Source organism: Scomber scombrus, chromosome 1, assembly GCF_963691925.1.
Source record: "Scomber scombrus chromosome 1, fScoSco1.1, whole genome shotgun sequence".
NCBI lineage: Eukaryota > Metazoa > Chordata > Actinopteri > Scombriformes > Scombridae > Scomber > Scomber scombrus.
Window position 1 is genome coordinate 27920930 of NC_084970.1, and position 21728 is coordinate 27942657.

At 38.9% G+C, this 21728-nt stretch overlaps 2 protein-coding genes across 3 annotated transcripts in view; both read right to left on the bottom strand.

Annotated features, from left to right (window-relative positions):
* secisbp2l (SECIS binding protein 2-like) overlaps positions 1–12125 on the bottom strand; it is a gene marked incomplete in the record, with an annotated part of 17585 nt that extends 5460 nt beyond the window's left edge. The window contains 11 exon segments of the mRNA XM_062424794.1: positions 1012–1153; positions 1360–1527; positions 1626–1736; positions 1839–1949; positions 2652–2767; positions 2904–2928; positions 3301–3524; positions 4170–4308; positions 4451–4778; positions 6598–6818; positions 11882–12125. Coding sequence (XP_062280778.1) covers positions 1012–1153; positions 1360–1527; positions 1626–1736; positions 1839–1949; positions 2652–2767; positions 2904–2928; positions 3301–3524; positions 4170–4308; positions 4451–4778; positions 6598–6818; positions 11882–11902 — 1606 coding nt within the window.
* A 2193-nt stretch (positions 12126–14318) lies between these two features.
* Positions 14319–21476, bottom strand: cops2 (COP9 signalosome subunit 2). 2 transcript variants are annotated; one of them, XM_062424845.1, is made up of 13 exons: positions 21328–21476; positions 20718–20831; positions 20538–20615; positions 20316–20441; positions 20146–20235; positions 19982–20059; positions 19524–19698; positions 19229–19407; positions 19009–19061; positions 17466–17563; positions 17278–17360; positions 15654–15712; positions 14319–14831 (listed from the first exon to the last, which is right to left on the bottom strand). In XM_062424845.1, the coding sequence occupies exons 1-13, from the start codon at positions 21379–21381 to the stop codon at positions 14687–14689; spliced, it is 1332 nt and encodes a 443-aa protein (XP_062280829.1). In that variant the 5' UTR covers positions 21382–21476; the 3' UTR covers positions 14319–14686. The 2 variants fall into 2 exon arrangements, with proteins under 2 accessions (XP_062280829.1, XP_062280822.1); XM_062424838.1 differs by having other exon boundaries at positions 21313–21462.
* Between the last annotated feature and the right edge of the window lie 252 nt (positions 21477–21728).

The window sequence follows — 21728 nt, forward strand, 5'->3', positions numbered from 1 at the left end:
ATACAGGCAGAATGTGAGCATGTGTTTATGTATGTTAACAGGGGGCAGGGCTCTAAAGTGCGACCAATTAGGTCGCACATGCGACCTAATTTCTCAAAGGTGCGACTAAAACAAATCTGAGGTTCCACTGGTGCGACCAGCTGAAAGTCTCCCTGTGGTTCAACCTTCAACAACAGACACACATCAGGCCAGAGATAGTGAAGGGTGAGACCCCCCTCTGATTGGCCGTGGTCCAGATATTCCTGTGTGTGCTGCAGTCAGACAGAGAGAGTGCATGTAGAGTGCATGTAGCCGCGGATGACAAGATGCAGTGTTTCCTCCTGTACATTCAACAGCGCCGCTGCAAAAATGACTGTGCTTGAAGTAACGTGAGGTGCAGGGCCTGAATTTCAGCGCGGGATTGCGGGTATTGCGCACAATTTAATAGATTCCCGCAAATCCATCACTTATAATGCGGGAAATTCCCGCACACATTTACAGCGATGTATATTAATGTTCAACCAACGTCTGCAGCGGTGTTTACTGCAGGACGACTGGCCGGAACCGCTATGTCCGACTGTCTGACTGCGACCCTGAACACACCTGTAGCTCTCTCTGTACCTCCCGCTAGCATAACACAGACAAGCTAACAGTGATATTAAGTTAAAGGAAACAAACACAGACCGCTGGTTAAAACATAAATCTACATCATCTGAGGCAGAACCTGCTCAGAAAAACTAATGCAAACAGCGCCAGGTGACGTCACCATTAACAACGTTAATCCTCAAACAGGTAACTGTGACGTTACTATAGTAACACGTTTCAGGCTAACCGGCTCAGAGTATATGAACGGCTCCAACCCAGAACTGTGTGTGTGTGTGTGTGTGTGTGTTTGTGTGACTATGAATGCAGCGTGTGTGAAGACTGACCTGCGCAACAAACTGCAAGGAGAGCATTTAGCTACCTGTATGCAACTTTTTAAAAACAAAATCTGTACACCTCTTGATCATGTCTGATTGAGTTTATGTATACCTGTAAAGGACAGCGGCTTGGTATTGGTGAGCTGTCTCGCTTTCATAGCCTGCTGATGTTTCTCCAAAGCTGCCAGCATGTCTCCCAGGTCCAGCTCAACAGGGGTTTTGCTCTTCTTCCCTGCTGCTTTGGTAAGTGCCTCCTGCCAGGTGAGGAAATGAACAGCCGAACAAGGTCACATCAGTGAACCAGTCAAATACAACTGAAGATAGAAAGCTAATTAGAGTCCAGGCAGTGGTGGGGATCCGAACTTAAAAAAAGGTATGAAAATTTGTTAACAAGCTGTAATATTCAAACTGTTCAGTCTGAACCCAAACCACATGACCAGCAATATATTACAGTTTATACCTGTAGTTTCTGCTGTTCCATGCTGATTTCAGAGTACTCCTGTGCAGTAGCCAAGGCAGCAGCCAGAGCCTTCTTCCTCTGGCTTTTGGCCCTCTTGGGAACAGAGGTGGTTATAGGGATGGGTGTCTGCACAATGTTGATGGGGGAGTTTTCTGGTAGATTATCCAGCTGTGGTGAACGTAGAGACACACAATTTAATAAGTTCTGCAAACGATAAGCACATTAGATCTAAACATCTAGTCATCTAATAAAGCACTTTCTCTTACCAGGTTTTTCGGGATTTTGGGTTGCGTGTGTGTCTGGGCTGGAGTAGATTCTGATTTGGCGGTGCGTTGGACAGTACCCCCAGTGGCTAGATCAGGGAACTCCTCTTCATCCTGACAAACACATGGAAGACATTTCAGCACAATGAACCAACTTTGCCTAAAATAAAGGGTTATGGTAAATGTGCTGCAGTGAGTATGTATTCCTTCTCTCACCTCAAAGTAGAGGGGCTCAGGGGTGAGCTCAGTGCCAGTGACCACTGCTGGCTGTAGTCTTTGTTCTGATTGGTTGGGCGGCACGCGCCCTGGATAGCCACTGTGGAAATCCTGCCAGGTAGAGAAGGACAGATAACACATGAGTGAGACAGGATACCTTTGGTACTCAATATTGTTTTGCACTCTGTGTATTTGTGCACATATTTTCAACTGACGGAAACATGGTCGGATAGGAGAAGAGAGACATGGCAAAGCAAACTCACATAGGCAGCATGAGTGGCTCTGTGTCTTTTTTTTTTTTTTTCTTTGTCATAAAAGTTTCTGCGTCAATAGGTTGACTCATGTATTTACCCCAGTGAGTCATTAATTGTTTTATAACAATGTGTGACAAACAACTGATGTGTATGATGACAAATTCTGACAGCCCTGCACTCCAAAAGGAGAAGTGAAACTGACTTCATTTATGTCAGTTAGGGATGGTAATATTGCAGATCCCTCTTTTTCTGCAGTCTGTCCCGCTCACCTGGCTATTAAATCTGCTGATACCACTGTATACAGTTTTTGCTACACTGCTGCTCATCTGTTGTCTGTGTGTATGTTTGCACCCTCCAACACACAGGTATCCACATGTAGGCTCTGCTTTAGTTGGACTAAAGATACATCCCCGCCCCCATCTGCTGCTCAGTAAGCTTTACAGGGACATAGAGGACAGAGCCTTAACACCAGAAATTAATTGCATTTTTGCTGTTTTTATAACTCAATACTCAAGATCCACACCAGACTCAATGACTACTCCTGTGAGATCTACTGTACCTGTGAGAAGTTTCTCTGTTCAGGGTTCTTCCTCTGGTCTGCTCTGTGGAACTGGCCGTTCCTGTCCCCCCAGGACTTCTGGGTAGCCTGAGAGGCTACATTTACCCAGGTACCTGCTAGTGAATAAAAAGACAACTCTTTTGTTATATATTATATTCAGGATGCATACGAAATACTGAAGAACACTGAGTATGTGAGGGAAAGGAAGAGTATCTGACACCTTGTTCGAAAAAAGTGTTGCATTAAACTTACCTGTCATGACACCAGCCTCTACTCCCTATACAGGACAGACACATTTGGAAAGAGTAGAGAAAAAAAAAAGTTCAGATATATACAGTAGTGTCGTATACAACACAGAAGTCAAAGGTAATTCTTTGAACAGTACTCAGCCATGAAATAGGCAAAGCAATATCTGGGTCAAAGCAAAATATTAACCCAATAATGTATATAACATTCACCTTACTACTTCCTGGCTTACAGCCTGCATAGCTATCTTATCTTTTTTGATGCTGCAAATGTTGAGTTTCAACCCTGCACTAAATCAGAATAAGGGAAGTAAATATGATTTTGCTTTGTCATAAGTAAAAAAAAAAAAAAAAAAAAAAACTTGAAGTCATGACCCGGATTTGATGGGAAGTAGCCAACATACCGTGGATGCTGCTGCAGTTTCGGCTGTTCGTTGTGTCGCCCCTGCTGCCTGGTTGTGTTTGGGGCTACAGTAGCCACTGTCGCTGTCTATATCCGCCTCACTGGCGCCTTGTTCGTTGTAGTTTTCAGCTGGGTGGGACGCCCTTCTTCTCTTTGTTCGGTTCTTCCACAGCAGGGGACTAGCCCGCTCAGCCGCACACCGCCCCGACACCTCACCTGGAAAATCTGAGGACAAGGTTGGAGTAACTTAGACCTGAAATGAACTTGTTGCTTAGTGTGACAAAGCACAATGAAACTGCACCACAATCAGAATCTATGTGGGAATAACAAAGGGCTATAAATACCGCAGAGCATTCAGTGGAACACAAACTTTACTTGTTTGTTTACTTGTGAGATTTTTGTATGACGTTTTTCATGTGACATGAACTGGAATTAGTGGTAGCCACACTGTTTATACAGGCCCACTAACTTACTCAATAATAGAAATATAATTGGTGACATCATGAGCTGCACACGTGTTAAGCTCTCCAACAGGAAACTCTGCATTCCTGCTCTTAAAGAAGTTTAGCACGAGTATCATCACTGTCAACCTGTAAGACCAGACACCGCTCTTACTGGCATTGTGTCCCACTTCCTCTCTCATAGTAAAAATTCTGGCTCTCATGCACAGCAGCCAACTTTATCAGAGTCAGGAATGTTTTGAGCCTTGGCTTCATTTCAGTCACAGGACTGAAGAAGATCACTGACTCATAATTAACTGGAAATTCCAACTGAAATTTCCCAAATGCTAAAGCCTCATCTTTGGTTGGCAGATTTTTATACACGCCACCAGACTTAAAGGCTTCTTTATTGATGCAGCAGTATTCTTACCAGTCTGCTGAGCTGCATCTACCAGCATGACCGTTTTGGTTCTACCATCAGGCCCCATGGTGCACACCTCCTTCTGCACAGCAATACTCCTGGTTGGAGGCCGGCGACCCCTTGGAGGCTGACAAACACCCAACTGTTGCTGTAGGACAAAAAAACAAAACAGAAGAAGAGGCACGTCATACTCACTATATAGTCTGTGGATGACGGGTGACACTTTCTAGTGATACAATTGATGTATAACAATGTGAGAGTATTACAGTAAGACTGTTAACATTTTGTACCTTTGGGAGAATATTTGGTCGGACCATGCCTCTGCCCCGCTGACTGGCCATCCCATATGCTGGCCCAAGAGGCAGCGGCCTTTCACCGACATCAGCTGAGACAGGGTTGACCACCCCAGCCTGCACGGGCCCAGCATAGGTGCCAGGGAACGGCTGGTAAAAGCCCATCACAGGTGGGCATGGAGCAGGCATAATCTGGTAGTAAGCATAGTCATTGGAAACAGGAGGCTGGGGGGAAGACAAGATGGGGTAGGCCAGGTACGGACCACCAGGGCTGGGGTTTGGCTGCTGCCAGCGCAGCTCTCCTCCATTATACATTGGATGTTGCCTGTGAAGCAAAAGAAAGGTAATATATTCACTGACTTCTGAAATTCTTCTTTCCTTTTAGACAAATCACGAAGATCAAAGTATTTATCACATCTGTTTCAATTTCGAAGAGAACTTTGAAAATGCTGGTTGGTCGAAAACTGTGCTTTGAGTATTTTGTGGAAGCTGAGGATTCAGAGAAGTTATCCAAGTCCAGTTCAAAATATCATACTGCAACATTTACAGAATGACCCAACTCCCCTCTCTCACTGGAAATTAGGTCAACATTATAAAGCGTATCATTTAATTACTCTGTAAATCTTAATGTGATAAAAATGTGTCATATTACAATATTTACTGTATTGTAACATGTTGATGTATTTATGCTACAGCTACATACAGCAACGTAGTCATAACATCCCTAAAAGAAAAAGTCACATTGCTGCAGGCTCCACTGTAGAAGAGCAAAAAGATGGAGCAACCTCAGCCATGTGGAAATGGTTTGTGAATGCAGCCTTTAGAGAAAAAGAGCAGAGGCACTACACACAACATACTTCATCCTCTAGCAACGATATTGACCATGAGACGAGCTGCCTCAGGATCTGATTTAAATCAGGTGACAATTATTTACCGGTCATGAGATTTTACATTTGCATTGCGGTAATCAGAGCGGTATGTCACAACATCCTGGAAGAAAAAAAAAAAGAAAAAGTTTTTACAAATTTACAAAAGGAGAGCAGACAGTGCTGCCAGTTAAAAAGCAAGCTGAAGTTAGTTTGAGAATCACCATCCGGGAGGCAAATTTGACCTAAAACTGTCTGTATTGAGTTAAAGTTATTTTTCCTTTCCATATGATTCATCTGCAAGACTGGCTGGTTACCGTCAGTAAAGCAGGTCTCCATTTACGTCAGTGACTGATCAGAAATGTATTTAAAATCAGAAAATAGCTCCTCCTAAAAGCCTGGGAATCCTTCAGGTACCATATAAACAGAATACAGAGTCCGACCACACTATCTGAATGACAGTTCTATATATCACTATTAAAAGAAATCAGACTGGATGCAAGTTACTACGACATTCTTAGTTCATTACAAAACTGGACATTTTCTTTGTGCTTGGTTTCCTTTTCTCCAAAAAACATTTATTGTTGATATAAACATGCAGCAGTGTTGAAAGGGAATGAGACTCAAGAGAGAGGCGACGCCTGGGTAAATGTCCATGATGCCACAGTGATGTGCATGACGGTTGGTTTGTTAGAGGGTGTGTTAATTGTATGCAGAAATCTTGATAAAGATCCAGATGACATTTTCACAGCCAGCTTTCTATAGCGGGCATTTCCTTGCATTCAAATAGGGGGGAAGGAAACAAAGGAACGGATGTGTGCAGGATACAGCAGATCACTCTGGACAAAGAAAGAGCCACTGGAAACGTAGATTGTGGTTTCATGTAAACTGTGGAACTCTGGGGAGGTTTCCATTCATAATTAAGCAGTCTTAAACTACGGAGAGGTCTAATGGCTTTAACTCAATACATTGTTTTAAGGATCTGATCATGAGCTCTTTTGTGAAGGACAAAAAAAAAAAAAATCAGGGACGTGGTGTTCTCTTCTCCTTATTGTAGTAAACAGTGCAATGAATTAGTTACTCTGAAAATAGAAAAAGGGTCCAGATTGTTCTTGGGCAGTTCAAAATGGGGACAGCAGACTTCCCACAATGTCACAGAGAATGGTGACAATTCTGCCAAAGTTGACAGCGTTGGCACCATCCATAATTATCCTTAAAAGAGTGCAGGTTCACCTCACACATTCTTACATCTCCCCTGCTGAGACAGAGTAACAGTACCTGTTGGGTTGGTTCTCCTGGACGAAAGGGTAGCAGGTGATGAGGTAGCTCGGTATGGGAGTGGTTTCCACCCCTCCGCCGCCTCCCCCTATACCTCCGCCCCCTCCTCCTCCTCCTCCGCCGCTGCCCGCCTCTCCAGAAAGACTCATGCTGACTAGGGATCCTTCTAGACCTTTCTTCTGTGGGATGAACGGTTCCACTTCGGCTGAAAGCTTCACATCCTGCACAAAGACAAATGAACAGCCATTACTGTCACACTGTGAGCAACGGCAGCCAATTAATGACTAAAATGGTGCATTTGACAGAGGAACAGGTCTATGCCTACGTGCACGGACCTTTCCCTCAAATTGCTCAAATACAGCTGCCGAATTCTGTGTTTGTGTTTTAGGGAAGTCCAATATTTGCCCTCTCCATATCCATTGAATTTACATGTTATAATGGATCATATTATTTTATTATTATTATTACCATAAAATTGTATATTTGTAGGGTGGAAGCCACCATTCGTATCACCACAGGCATACAGTTTTCCATGACTTGACTTTATGGGTAGGTGTGTGTAGCTCGTTAAGTTAACTCTCAAGGATTTACAATTTAAAAAGACTAATGACACAACTTGCCAACTCGATTAGGGTTAGATTAAAAAAAAAATGGCAGTCTAATAAGATAATCTATACCCAGACATTTTAAAGTCCTTAATTTGAGTGCTAAGTGTGTCATAGACCGAGTCATCAGCTGCACACTAGCAGACTAAGCAACCTCCCATTTGTTTAGTGTTTATCAGGCGTTAACACAAGGATATGAAACCTTTTTTAGGTCAAAGATTACATAACACACTACTCCCAAAGGATCCAGGCAAAGTACACAACATTTCAAAAGATGGGCGCCGGCAATTTTTTAACAGTCAGTTTCTTACGCCACTATGACAACTGCAGCTGGATAAACAGAAGTGAGGAATAAAGACACTGGAAAGCCTCTTTTTTAATACAATCTTCAATCAGGTAAACCAGGACCACCTCTTTACTTCAAAACCACAATGAGGCCCAAAATGCTCCCTCATAGTCTTAACCTTAGAGCGGCATCTGAGAGTAAAAAGGCACAAAGATGACACCAGACTCCGACATATTAGGAGATATATATATAGGAGATATACTGTAGACTACTGTACAAGATTTTACATTAATTAATACATTAATTAGGAAATATCATCTATCATAATGATTATACAAAACTCACCACTGTTGCCATAATTTGCAGGCAGCATAGAGCTTTGCTTCACTCTGACAAACGTCCATTTCCTTTGTATAAATTACCAAATAGATAAACATTCAAAAGCAATATCGATCAATCAATTCAATCAAAAAAGGTGACTTATGTATAGAAACCAACATCGCGATAAACTTGAGGTCTTCTTCTTCTTTTAGTCTGACTGGTTTTACTGGTTTACTGATTTATTACCTGAACAGACCAAAACCAAACCAACAGTCAGACTCTGTTGCGCTTTAAAGGGGTCAAAGATCAGAGGACTGTAGGGGGAGGGGGGGTTGGGAGGCTGGTGTCCAAGCTCTCACAGACACTTCAGACACTTAAGATCACAGATCTAATGCGGTAACATGTCATTGTTTAATGTATGTGATATATACTACAAGTAACCACTGACAGAAAGAGGCTTTTTATATTGTAGAACACATATAAAAGAGTAAGTTAAGAAAAAATCCACTAATAATAATCCACATTTTAAAGCCCTATAAACATAATATCACATTTATTATTGTCATGTTTGTCAGATATAAACCATAAAAGAAATGTTTCTGAAAATAAGCAACTAACAAAACATATTACTACACATATTTTTATCAGTTTAAATGTCAACAGTGCTACAAAACGGTTTAATTTGTAAAATAAAAAGCAAAGGTAATGATATCAAGCCTTACATACTGTTCTTTTTTTTTTTTTTTACATTCGAGAGCTGTAAAAACACAATATACACATATCTATTAGCTGGCCTTTTCCTCATGTGAACCACAGTCTACTAAAATGGAAATAAAATCATCATTTTTTACATATTTTGGTGCAGCTGATACACATTTATATATATGCAAATATACAAAATTCAAAAAACACAATTAAAACATGCTGTTGTATTCTTCAAATTAGATCAAATGTTCTCCTGGACCATAAAATAGTGATTGTGAATGTCTTTTCCCCCCATAATAAATAAAAAAACACTCACTCTCTCACAGCTTCAGTAAGGATTAATCAAATATTTAATAATAATAAAATTACTAATGGGGGAATGTATGAATGTGAATTGGTGTAGAGGATAATTATGAGTCAGAATATGAGCAGGAAGTAAGGGTTAAAAGACTTGTTGCAATACCTCAAAAATATTTTCTGTCACTGACACAATAATATAATTTTCGTCTTTTTCACTGCATCTTCCACACATCTGAAAATCTCATTTCACATCAAGCGACACTTGGTGTAACCGAAAGGTGGCAGATTTATCTATCCCAAGAGGCCCAATTAAAAAAAATAATCTGGTATTTTTTGCAAAGGATGACGAGAGTTGATAGGGTTCAGAGTACAAAGAGGCTCCCTCAATTCTCTGAAACAGTGGCCGGGATGCATGAATAGAGTATCAGTGCAGCCAGTGGATGTCATACAGACAGCTATTGTGTCCCACGGCCTCTGACTGTGGGTAGTTTTCTCACTTTTCCTCTGGTAATCTATAGGTCCCATCCTATCTAAACAGAGTTGTAGCAGATGAAGCCTGTTCAGCTCGTTCAGTAAAAAACTGTCCTAAAAGATTTGAACCTCAGGAAGCCCCCAAGGGGTTATTAGCAACCTTAGTGCTTAGACTGCTATATCTGCAAGGGTTTAGGGTTAGTGTTAGGGAGGAGAAGTTTAAACCTATATGATGGCGCTGTATAACTGATGGAGGGTTGTTATAAGATTAAGTTTCAGAGGATAAAGTAGGGACAGTACCACAGGATAAGCTAATTATACAGCAAGCTACAGCATGGAGGCCTCATGTGTGCCGGGTGGTGAATCTTGAATTCTGAACACAAGTGCACTTATTCGACTATTTAAACAAAACAAAAAAAAGGTGTGTAGGAAGCCCGAGCGGTCAGAAGATCCATCTCTTGATTCACCCACGTGTGTCTTTGTGTATCTGTGCGTGTGTGTGCTCGTTAGTGAGAGGGTGAGTGAGAATAGCTGTGATTGTGAAATTTGCAGTGAGGTCAGACCCAGATGTGTATCTGTTGGGGATGACAGAGCTAGTCGTGATTAGGGGCTGGGGAGGGGATGGGTGGTGGGGGGGGGCTACTGATCTCACAAGCCTTTGTTTGTGCAAGCATTTATTCTCACACCAGTTGCTTTCAAACACTATCAGACAGCATCTGTTTCAGCACTGACTGCAGGGTGAGCTGTGTAGAGAGCAGCAGCACGTATGCATTAAAGCTTTTTTAAAGAAAAAGATTCCAAATTTTTTATGTCTGCCTTTAAAACAGTTTGCAGGTGAACATATGAATATTGAAAAAAGGTTGTTCATTCTGATTATCAAAAAAAATCCCCTTCAAATGTGCTTTCAGTGTAAGTGATGGGGGCCAAAATCTACAGTGTGTCGACGTAGTTATTATAAAAAACCCCGGACCCAGTGCAATAATGAACCCTGTGCAATAATGAACCCTGTGCAATAGTGAACTGTGTCTCATTGCCCCTTATTTATTTATATTTTAGACCATATTTTAAGTTTTACAGGTATGGGTATGATTGTGTATTAGTCTTTTTTTTATGCGCATTGGACTGCTCAAATGGAGCTACAAAGTTATTTTGTATAAAAATGAAATTTATCTGAAGCTTATTTGAGGCGTCAGTACTCATATCAAGTCTTTTTTAGCATAACAATTCCTTCTTTGTGTTTCCCTGTTGAGTTACGAAGGAAGAATAGTAACAAAAAGAGGGAGTTTGGCTCTAAAAAGACTGCAACGTTGAAAGATATCTATTTGAGTTGACCGATTTGGATGACTAAAACTCCATATTTGCTTCAGATAAACTTTTAAATACAGTTTTGCACAAAAAAAACAAGAGGCTTGTGGATTTTGGCCTTGAATCATAAGTGCATTATGAAGGGATCTTCTAAATAGCAAGTATGAACTGGAGGAATGATTACAGCACATTTCAGTGGTTGTACGGGCATGTGTGACTACTGTTTCAAAACTGTGAACCTATCCATTAAAAGCTTTAAAAAGAGATTAAAGAGACCAAATTTAATGAATATCACAACAACAACACACCTTCAGATCCTGTCAGGAAGTCATTTTGACACATTTGACGTCAGACGGAAAATATCGTGGTTTAAAGAGCTAAAAAAGGGTTTAAAAAAGGGGTATGAACAAAAAAAACACCTTGGATCACTAAAGCAAACCAAGGTTAAAACGTTCCGCATAGCAAACAGCGTCAGAGGAATTTCATACATGCAGAAGAACCAGATGATCCTCTCCAAAAAACACCTCTCCTCCTCCTTTTCTCATGCATGCATACATTCCTCCTGCCTGAGTGACGGAAACTTTCTTCCACCACCCCACCCCCCTGCCCAAAGTTTGATTTCTATCCCGCATAAGAGTGCGACCATTTTATTTTATTTTTTTAAGAAAGAAAAATACTGCTTTAGCTTGTCATCTGTCGGCCAGATTAAAATGTGACAGCTGAGATGTTTAGCTTTTGAGCCTGCTATCCAATGCTAAGATTAACATAGCCTTTATTTTCTAGTGCTAACACCCAAAGGAATATAGTTATTTTTGAAAGCATGTCATTTAAAGATATATGGGTTAATTTGAGAAACGACTGATTACATATCCATTGCGATACATGACAAAAAAAAACATGCATTATAAGCTGTCTATTTGTATTGAGCTGCGATTTACCATTAGCTCTGTTAGCATACTAGCCAAATGGGATAACTGTATGCCTCTGCCTAAAAACACCTACAGCCACAGTGCTGTTAAAATGTCTAATAACATCACAAATAGCTCAATTAAGTGTCCGTAAAGCAACACAGCTATTTTTGTAATGACTATAGCGGAACAATGGCTTTTTAATTACGTTTATAAGACTCCAAATTTTGGGGCCCTCAGTAGCACAAAACTAACGCTATACCCCCCCTCCTCCCCCCACTCATCTACCACAAGCTAAAGTAACACCCCGACACACATTCACACACATACACATACACACACATACACTAAAAAGCAAGATAATGTTAAAATAAAAATGTTACCTTATTGTCATTTGAGTCCATGTCAGTCACAGAGCGTCATTGACCACAGTGTGGACGTCAGGATGAAGGCCTTTTTAACTTCTTCATTGTAAATAACAATAATAATAATAATAATAACAATAATAATAGTAACAATAATAATACTAGTAACCCGTGAAGGCTTTAAGAGTGACTCACACCCAGTCCCGTACTAAGTGGACCCTTCACTCCTGCGTCAGCTCGCTGCTCTCTCCGCAGACTGGCTCTGAGCTGTCTGCTGTCACTGTGGAAATACGAGTCACCTGGAACGGAAGCCGTCGAAGACCAGAAAGCCTTTTTTTTCCTTTCTTTTTTTTTTTTCCTTCCTACTGGGTGGAAAGCACGGGCGATATTAGACTCTTTTTATGGATGATCTCAGCACCCCTAAAAAATAAATACATTTTATTGTATTTCTTTCTAAAAAATATTTTATACAACTTTCATTATTTTGTGAGCCTGTCTGTTAGAAATGGGACAAACACTTATGCTACAGGTTCAAATGGTTTTATTTTAACAGGTTGAATGTACTTTGGATAGTTGTGTCATTACTATTGTCTTTCTCTCAGGGTTCATTAACTTAACTCAGGGTCCTCTCTGTAGAAATATATGATTGTTTATTCTGAACCATTATTATTATACACTAAAGTAGACCACTCTACTATGTATTAATATGTCTTGTTGTAATTTACATTATCCAGTGAATTGAGTAATTTAGCAAGGGGTTTGAACACTTGCAGGGCATTTTATGTCACATTCACATTAGGAGCTGAGCCCCCCTAAAGGTCTGATCCTAGAATCACCCCTTGTGGAAAGTGCAGTAGGGTGGATTAGGGTAATGTGGGACACTGACTAATGTGGGACAACTAGACTCCAGGGCATTTATCACTTTTTCTATTCGGTTATTTTAAAGCTAACTAGTATATGCAAACTGTGTAAGTTATATTGTGTAAGTATTAGGAATACATCTTTTTTATTCCTAGGGGTTGTAAAGAAATATCATCAACATTTTGTCTGTTTTTGACACAGCTTTCCAGTTCCTTTTAAAGAACAAATTTTAAAGAGCCCAAGAGTGTAATCAAAAACCATTCATTCTCAATTAATTAATCTTATTAAGAGTCACTCATGTTTTGGTGGAGCAGACAGTCCAGATGCTCTATCTGCATTGAATGTGCATCAAGATATATGACAAGAAATGTATCAATAAACATATTCATCAACATTTTTAAACAAAATCACTCAGAGGAAACTTTGTTAAAACCTTCTCACAAACTCACATTTGTAAGAAAAAAGGCATTGCTTTGACAGAATTGATTTTGTATTCCTGACAAAGTCAATGAAGTTCATGTCAAAGTTTTTCATAAAATGGATCCAGTGAATGTTTAACAGTCTGGAGTCTATGATATGATATGTATGAGGATGTTAGTTCTATTTGTGAACATGCTTTATTTTTTCACTGTAAAATGATGAAATGTTGGTCCGACTTAAATTCTCATGTTTTCAACACCCCAATGTTACCCACTGGTTCACTCTCAAATATATAATTTGTTACTATGACAATATGAGGAACAACTCTCTAAATGATGTTAATGCTTTAAAAAAAAATTGTTTTAATTGGTAAAATTCTTTATTCACAAAAACAACTTTTTTAGGTTCCTGAACATGTTTTTTTTTTTGTTTTTTTTTACATCAACTCAAAGTTGAACTCTTTGTCTCTTACAAACAATAACAGAAGCAACAGGTTCTTAGAATATTATAGATTTTCTGAAACCCCCTCGCCAAATTTTAATTTTAATATTTTTCATAGCATGGGCTTTGTTTTCATCCCTTATTGTAGTATTTATTCATTTATCAGCATTCCTGTATTGTGTTGTGTACTTTTTGTGCCTGGCGTACCAATTTTTGTTTATTAAAAAGTGATTGAAATACATGTAAAAATCCTACATAACATTAACCCGTTTTTGTATTACATTTTGCTGATGTTGATGTTAACTTTACTGTAATGAAAATGAATCTCACTCATCTCTTTTCAAATTATAACTGTCAAATTTTAGTAATCATTCTATCATAAACATGATTTTAAATTTTATGTTGAAGATATTGAAATATATTTTGAATGTAAATACCCTAAAATTAATGTAATGGCTATAATAGCGTGTTAGTATTATTTTCTGTTCCTTCATAATGCATGATTGGACTGTGAAGAAAAGAAATGTGTTACGATGTTAAAAAAAAGAAAGCAAAAGAAAGGAGCATAAGCAACTACAACTAAAAAAAATGTCTGAAATCAAGCCAAAGAAGGATGTCCTTATGTCTCATTTATGACAGTTAAAAACACTTTATTTGACTTTTACTCGATTAATTCCAGGTTTAACCCGCCACACAGTTCAAACTTCGAAGCTAGTCAAAGGCAGCTGAATCCTTTTAGTGCTGAGAGCAATCTGTTTTTATTACCAACAGTATACATTAAAATACTGTGTACACGTTTTCATACACATTTGGGCTTTTTTTTTTTAAACAACTGAAGCATTTGTGTGTTGCACATGGAAGGATCTGCCAATCAGGAACATGAAAAACAAAAATAAGTGTCAGTGATTTCCTCTCATCAGGACAAAACAACACACTTTGAACACGTTCTGGGCGTTCTTGGAGTCTTCTTGAAATTGGTGGCATTCTCAAAATCTGTGCTGTGTCTCTTGTCTCAGACGATATACTTGAAGAAGCACAGTAGCATACTTTATGGATGTATTCAAACATGCCATTTTCCTTGTCTCTTGATTTTACATGCCATCATGTGAGCTTACTAACAATGGCTTGGTTGAGAGAGTTCAGCTGATTTGTCCATTTGTCTAAAGCTGTGTAGCGAGCCCCTCCTCTCTTCTGGTAGTCCAGTTCTAGTAGCTGGTTGACTTGGTCAATTCGGCCGTGGATTGTGCTGAGGGAGGAACAGACAGTGAGCGGAGGAGCTGAACAAGTTGCAGTATAAAAATAACTCAAATCTAGGGCATCACACTGACTGAGAAGTCAGCGTATTAATGCCTCTACTAGTACTGTACAAATCAAGCTTTTACAATGAAACTTCAAACTGTTTCCAGAATACTTCTTTTTTTTTTTTTTTTAAATCAAAGCATAATCATAATGTATATCAGGCTTTGAATACACACACAATACTTGAGTGTTTTAAGTTACTTAAGTGTAAGTACAGTCAGTTCATTGTTGGTTTGACTCTGGAGTTTAATGCAATAAAAACCACAAATGATGACAACATCAGTGGTATTATTTCATGAGAACTTGTTTTGAATTCCCACAAATAATCTAGATAGCTCCACTGACTTCCATGTAAAATAAAAACACTTTTTGTTTTCTCCTAATGTTCCTCCTTGATGAATGGCTTTAACTTAAAGATCACTCTTAACTTTTCAGACCTTAACAGCAACAATTTTAAGAAAAAGCTGAAGTTGTTAGTTTTAAGATTTTACTCAACAAGTTTGACTACATCTGTAATGAGAATGTGTTGATGTTTTCTATTTCTACCAAGTCATTTACGTCAGATAACCAGCACAGCTTGGATATGAAGCTATAAATAGAAGCATGTCAATCAATTACATACACGTAACTATCTGAAACTGTCGATTCTTTCCGCCTGATTCTCTTGAGCGTCAAAGCATGCACACTATGAGGAACTACATCAATTTACAGGAAAGGAACTATTTTTTTCCCCTTGACTTCTCAGAAGAAACACGAGGGTGACACTTACTTATCCAAGATGCACTGTACCAGCAAACTCTCCACATCACACACGTCAATATTCAGCTCCTGAAACACAGTGGAACAAGACAATATTCATCCTCACATCTGTAAAGAACAGGGGTGGGGGAAAAGATTGATTCTTAGATGCATCCTGATGCAGATGTTGACGATTCTGCGCCGATATGCAAAAGTCAAAAAAGGATTTTCTAAATGTAAGTTAATAAGATGACACTGACGATAAAAGGCGTAACTCAACTGCGAGGGCAATGCAGCACCCGGACAGTCTACAGTATACACCTGCTAGAGTTCATCTTCAAAAGAGGCGGCGGTTGCAAGCATTTTTTAAATTAATGACTAAATCATTACCTTTGCAAGATGAATGTGAAGTATATTATTAACTTCCTATGCTGTCACTCATAGACTTACGTTAGTGGACAGGAACAGCATAACTCCAGCTATAACAAACAATCCTGGCTGACCAACACACACTGCAGCATGTAACAACTTGAACCAGCTCTGAGGTGAAGAAAATTACTAATCGTGGTTCACCTCAGAAACCCTGTGCCGCTCAGCATCTTGGGCAGTGAGCTAACGTTGGAGCAGAGGGGCTGCTCTCCACTGCAGGAAACATGACATTAATAAAAACAACAGTGCACTCCACTTGTCCCTCAGTCTGTTTTTCTCATACAAGCAGGGGACTGTAAGATGCTTTCTAATTAATTAATTAATTAATTAATTAATGTAGTTAACTTTTTAAAATGAAAAGAAAGCAGACTACTGATCTTATCTGCTAGTTACATGTCACATTGTATTTGAGTGGACTAAGAGCTGAGAAGAAATTAATTATGTATAGAAATCCAAATTTTTGATGCATTAAGACGCATCAATAATCGTTTTATCATTGCATCGTAGCCCTCTGAATCAGAATCAAATCGAATCACGGGGTGCGTAGAGATTCCCACCACTAGTAAAGAAGCATGCAACTAGTATGTTTAATATTAAAAGGTTAAAAAAAATTCAACACACTGCAGGTCATAATGTAAATATTAAATTAGACATTTGGGAAAAGACCAGCAGAGAAAATCTATCACCTAAGTAGGCCTACATAAACGGAGAAGTAAATAAATACTTAGAGAATTTGTTTATTTAAGTATAAACAGTTACCAATCAAAGTATTTGTAATCAATGTCACAGGTGTTTTGTAACGCGAAATGCAGCCGAGACCTGAGAAAATACCATAACTTCCTCATATTCATGCTGCCTTTCTAGCTGTTCCTTTTTTTGCTGTCATTTACAATAAGATGACCCCTTAATTATGCACTGCAATCCAATACAATTAAATAAAAAATAGCGTTAAAGCAAAAGTATTAACATAAAGAAATAATAATTTAGATCTAACAGAAAATAATTTACAAGAAATGTATTGAATGAAAACAAATACAGAGGCATGTATGTTAAATGTATTAATCTGTTTTTGTGCTTTATTTCTCCAACTATACCTTTTTTGTTGACTGGCTTTCAATGCAGACCATTAATAATTAACAACAAAAAGGGAAAAAAAAGAAAAAAGGAAAAAGCAACAAGTAAAGGCAGAGTACAGGACTTTTTTTTTTTTAATCACATGGTCTTACCTTTGAAATGAAAGGGATGTGTATTCTTGTGTACGGTTTGATGAGTTTGATAAGTACTTGAGTTCTAATGTTCCTCAGGAGCTCTGCAACAACACAACAACACATTATTAGTTTCACTTTCAAACGAGACAATGTTTTTTTCCCAGCACATTCATCACACGTGGACCAAAGTCACGCTCACCACTCACCCTCTATGTGCTCTCTTATGAAGGGATCGTCCATTATGTTACTGTGGTTGGTTTTCAAGATTTTCTCAAATTCAGTGATGTCATTGTTCTGGTAGGCGCTGGAAGGAAAAACAGTCGGTGTTGTTATACTCTATACATTGTGTCAAAATGACCCGCACTAAACTTCTCATCCTGATAACTGCCAAACACAACCCAAAATATTAAGGCTTGTGTAAACACTATTCTTATAACAATTTTGGGTGTGTGTTATCGGTTTCTTGTTTATACAACATCATTTTTAAATGTATGCATGGAACCTGAGGAATTACAGACTGTGCTTGTTATTTATATAACATAAGGACAAAATAGACCAAATAAGGAAGCAGAGGACAACTAAAGGCTTGGGGAAGACAATAGCCATCTTCCATACCTTATATAAATACTATAAAATGTACACCAACTGCTTCTGAAATTGGTATACATGACATTATTACTGACTGATAATGTGTCATTTTGTACTAGGAGGAAATGAAAGAAGTCATGAAAGATACTGAACTTTATACTGACTATAAAGCTTCTGCTCATACCAAACTATCTAGAAAGCATTTGGGACATGAGGAATGAGAAACACAGCTGAGATACAGACCAAAGGTTATACAGTAAAGGGGTCTTGGCCCGAAAGGATAACTACGCATTCAAAACATTATGGGAACATTTTTCATTACCAGCAGTCAAGTGTTCATTTTAATAGTCTTGGCCATCATTTCTGTCTGTTAAAATAACATTTTTTCTTACCAACTTTGTTGTCATGGAAATGGATTTAACAGATGTCTTATTTTAACAGCCCAAAACCAAAAGATATTCAGTTTACTGTCATATATGAGAAAGAAAAGCATCAAATTCAACCATTTGAAAAGCTGCAACCAGCAAATGTTGGGTGTTTTACTAAAAAAATGACTAAAACTAAAACGATTATTAAAATAGACGGCAGCTAATCGTTACAGCTCAACACAGATACTCAAAAAATACAATTCTGGAGAATACATTATCATAATGTACATGAAATGTGCTGTGCTAGAGACTGGCAATAATAATGGCCAATCACATAATCTGTTTACTTCTTTTTTATTAGATCTACTTTACCCATAAGAGCACTGTTATGTTTATTGACATAGTCGATGGCTTTGCGCCTGTACAAATAAAGAGTGACTCTGTCAGACAAAGCCTTTCGACAGTCATTCAGTGATCACACATTAAGTCCAAAGTTTAAACATATGATCATAGTCTATTTTTAGAAAGGACACAGTGAAGTGCTTAACTAAAGTATGACAACATTTCAGGTGTGCTTCCTTTTGTTCTCTTGTTTATCTGTGAAACCAAATAAGTTAGACAGATAGGTTAAACAACTGCAGGTTTAACCATTTGTGCTTCTTAGCAAAGCTGTGCAAAGATGGTAGATCTAAGGAATAAAATAAGTAAGTAAAATGTTATAACAAACAATATTAATGGCCAACACTACGACAGCAAGACTAATATTTTTCTATTAACATAAATACTCGCTTACCTTACTAAATTTGTCATTGCTAGGATCTCCGGGTCATTTTTGTATGGTTTGGCCTTGGGGAAAAAAATGAAAAGTTATGCCTGCTTTGAAGAATTAAGTATATTTTCACTGTTGAATTACAATGACCACAAAATACTTTAAGCAAATCATTCTAATTAGAAATATTCTTACACTGAGTATATGTAAAATAAGTAAATTTTTCAAACTATTTCTGTCACACCTCTTGAGAGTCAAAGGGGTTGATTCCTGACTTCATCAACATGTTGGCTAGGACCAGGTACTTCAGGCATGTTGTCCTTCTGGGGCTTCCAGACTCATCATAGTTTTTAAAGGCCTCAAAGAAATCTGTGTGAGCTTTCTCAAACTCACCCTCTCTCAGATGCATTTTCCCACCACACTCTGGTTGAGACCAAACAAGCACAGGTCATTCATCAAAAAGCTTTGACAGTGCACAGTGCGATAGTCATCAGGTAAATATCTGTTCTATAAATGAAGGGATTTAAAAGCTGTCGTACCTCGGATAACACCCATTATTAGTGGGTGAGGAATGGCAGATTTAATATGAAGTGACTGCTCATACAGGGCTTTCAATTTCTTGTTGTTTTTCTGTGCTGTGTACATCTGTATTTCTAGAGCATAGATCTCCAACAGCTGTGTGCCTTTCTTCAGGTCATCCTCTCCATCATCTGTCTGAGATTGACAGAAAGACAGAACATCCAGTTAGGGTCATCATGTCTATTTATCAAATTATAATAATCTGTCTGTATCATTAAAGCAGCAGATACATGTTTAGAAAGGCCCTACTTTGGTTAAAGAGTTTGATATTCAGGGAAAGTGACACTATTTACTGATTATCACAGTTGGAATTATCAAGCAAATAAAGTTGAGCAACTACAACACATTTTAAGTGAGATCTACAAAGTACTATTTTTTAGGTTTAAATCCAAGGAAAATAGTAAAGGAGGTTAAGTACCTGACATGACTGGTGAAGTTGCCTGAGGATCTTCTGCAGTTTCCCATACTCTTCTCTCTCCAGGTACAGCTTCCCCAACTAGAGAGGGGAAAACAATCAGAGCACTTCCAAGCACTTGTTTTTTTACCAAGATATGATGAAATAAGTGGTTAACCTGTGTTTACCTTTGTGTTAGTTTTAAACCATAGTCTGTCATTTTTCGCATCTTTCAAAGCCTCCAATGTGGTTTCGTAGAACTCCTGTAGCAAGTCCATCTAGTAATACAAGAACGCACATTGAGAACAACCACTGCTGCCCACTGTGTTTTCCTCTGTCTCATACTGTCTATCCATACCTGTTTGGAGGTAGAGATGTAGTCCAGGATGGAGTTGATGGACTTTTCTGAATAGTTCCTGGTGACAGCACTTCGGATATATGTAAGCAGCTGCTTGTATCTGTTCATCATCTCTGGAAAGTTGGTCTGCAGGGTTAAAGCCACACAGAAAACCACTTATTATGGATTCATGACTTATAGGATATGATTAAACACATGATGGTCAGTGGTACAATAACATACCAGCTTGAAATTGATTTTGATCATCTGTTTCAATGCTTTGAATCCCCATTCTCCTTTCTCTCCTTCTAGTTCCAATACCTGAACACAAAACAAGAAAAAAAACAAGAAGTGGTAGTGAAAGAGTGAGTTATGCAGAGATGTATAGAACAAACACCATATTTTTATGGAGTAGCACTCCACCTTCTGGAAACTGCTGAGTGCTGCTTTGGGATCATCCTCCTTCAGTGCTTTGGAGTTGTAGTACTGGTTCTCCAGGTCCACATTTGGCTCTGAATTGCTGTCTTCTGAGTATTCCTAAGTTTAAACACATGAGCATTTCAAAGTTCAAATAACAAAATCCACAGGTGATGGATTACACATTGGTAATAGGTTACCACGTTTGCTAACAAAACAATAGCCCAAATACAAAGCTGTGGATGGCAGACTGCTTCTCAGTATTATTCTGCATTAACGAGCCTCGGCTAGCGTTAGCCACAGCTTGCTAACTAGCCGTGTGGTTTGCTTTTAGCAGCTGAAACTCAACCCCAGTGCCAACGCAATGCATAGACCCCTGGTTAGCCATCCAGAATAGGTAATGTTTATTAATAATAGCAGGCTGTACGGCTGCTAAAACTTGCGTTAAGTATCGAAGCTAACATTAAGTCATCCGCTGTCAGCTCCAGGTTTGCTATTAGCCAACAAGCTAGCCAAACAGCTAACATTAGCTCGCCCGTGCTGTAGTCACTCCTCTGGCTTAAAAAAAAAACGCTTAAAATACAAACACAAGTTCAGTAACTTCAGAAGCGAGTACCAGGTCGTAGTCCTCCTCGTCGTCGCACATGAAATCGTCTTCCATGTCAGACATCTTGATGGTCTTCCTCGTCCTCACTCAGACACAGTCAGTCGGCCGGCCTGCGCTGTGTTTTGCAGCGGTGTGTGTGTCAGGGCGGCGCGGAGCAGCAGCGACGTGTTTCCGCCTCTAGATGGCGCTGTTGGATCGCCTCAGATACATGAAAACAAACTGGAGCAAATTAATCCAGCCTACTGCAGTCCTGTGGATGTTGTAAGAATAAGAAAGGCTTTATTAATCCCGAGGGGAAACCATCCAAGCACACATTGTTGCACGTAACAATATAATAGAAATGAAATAGTAAAATATAAATGTTTGTTATTATAGACCTACATTGTAAGATAAGATAAGATAAGATATTC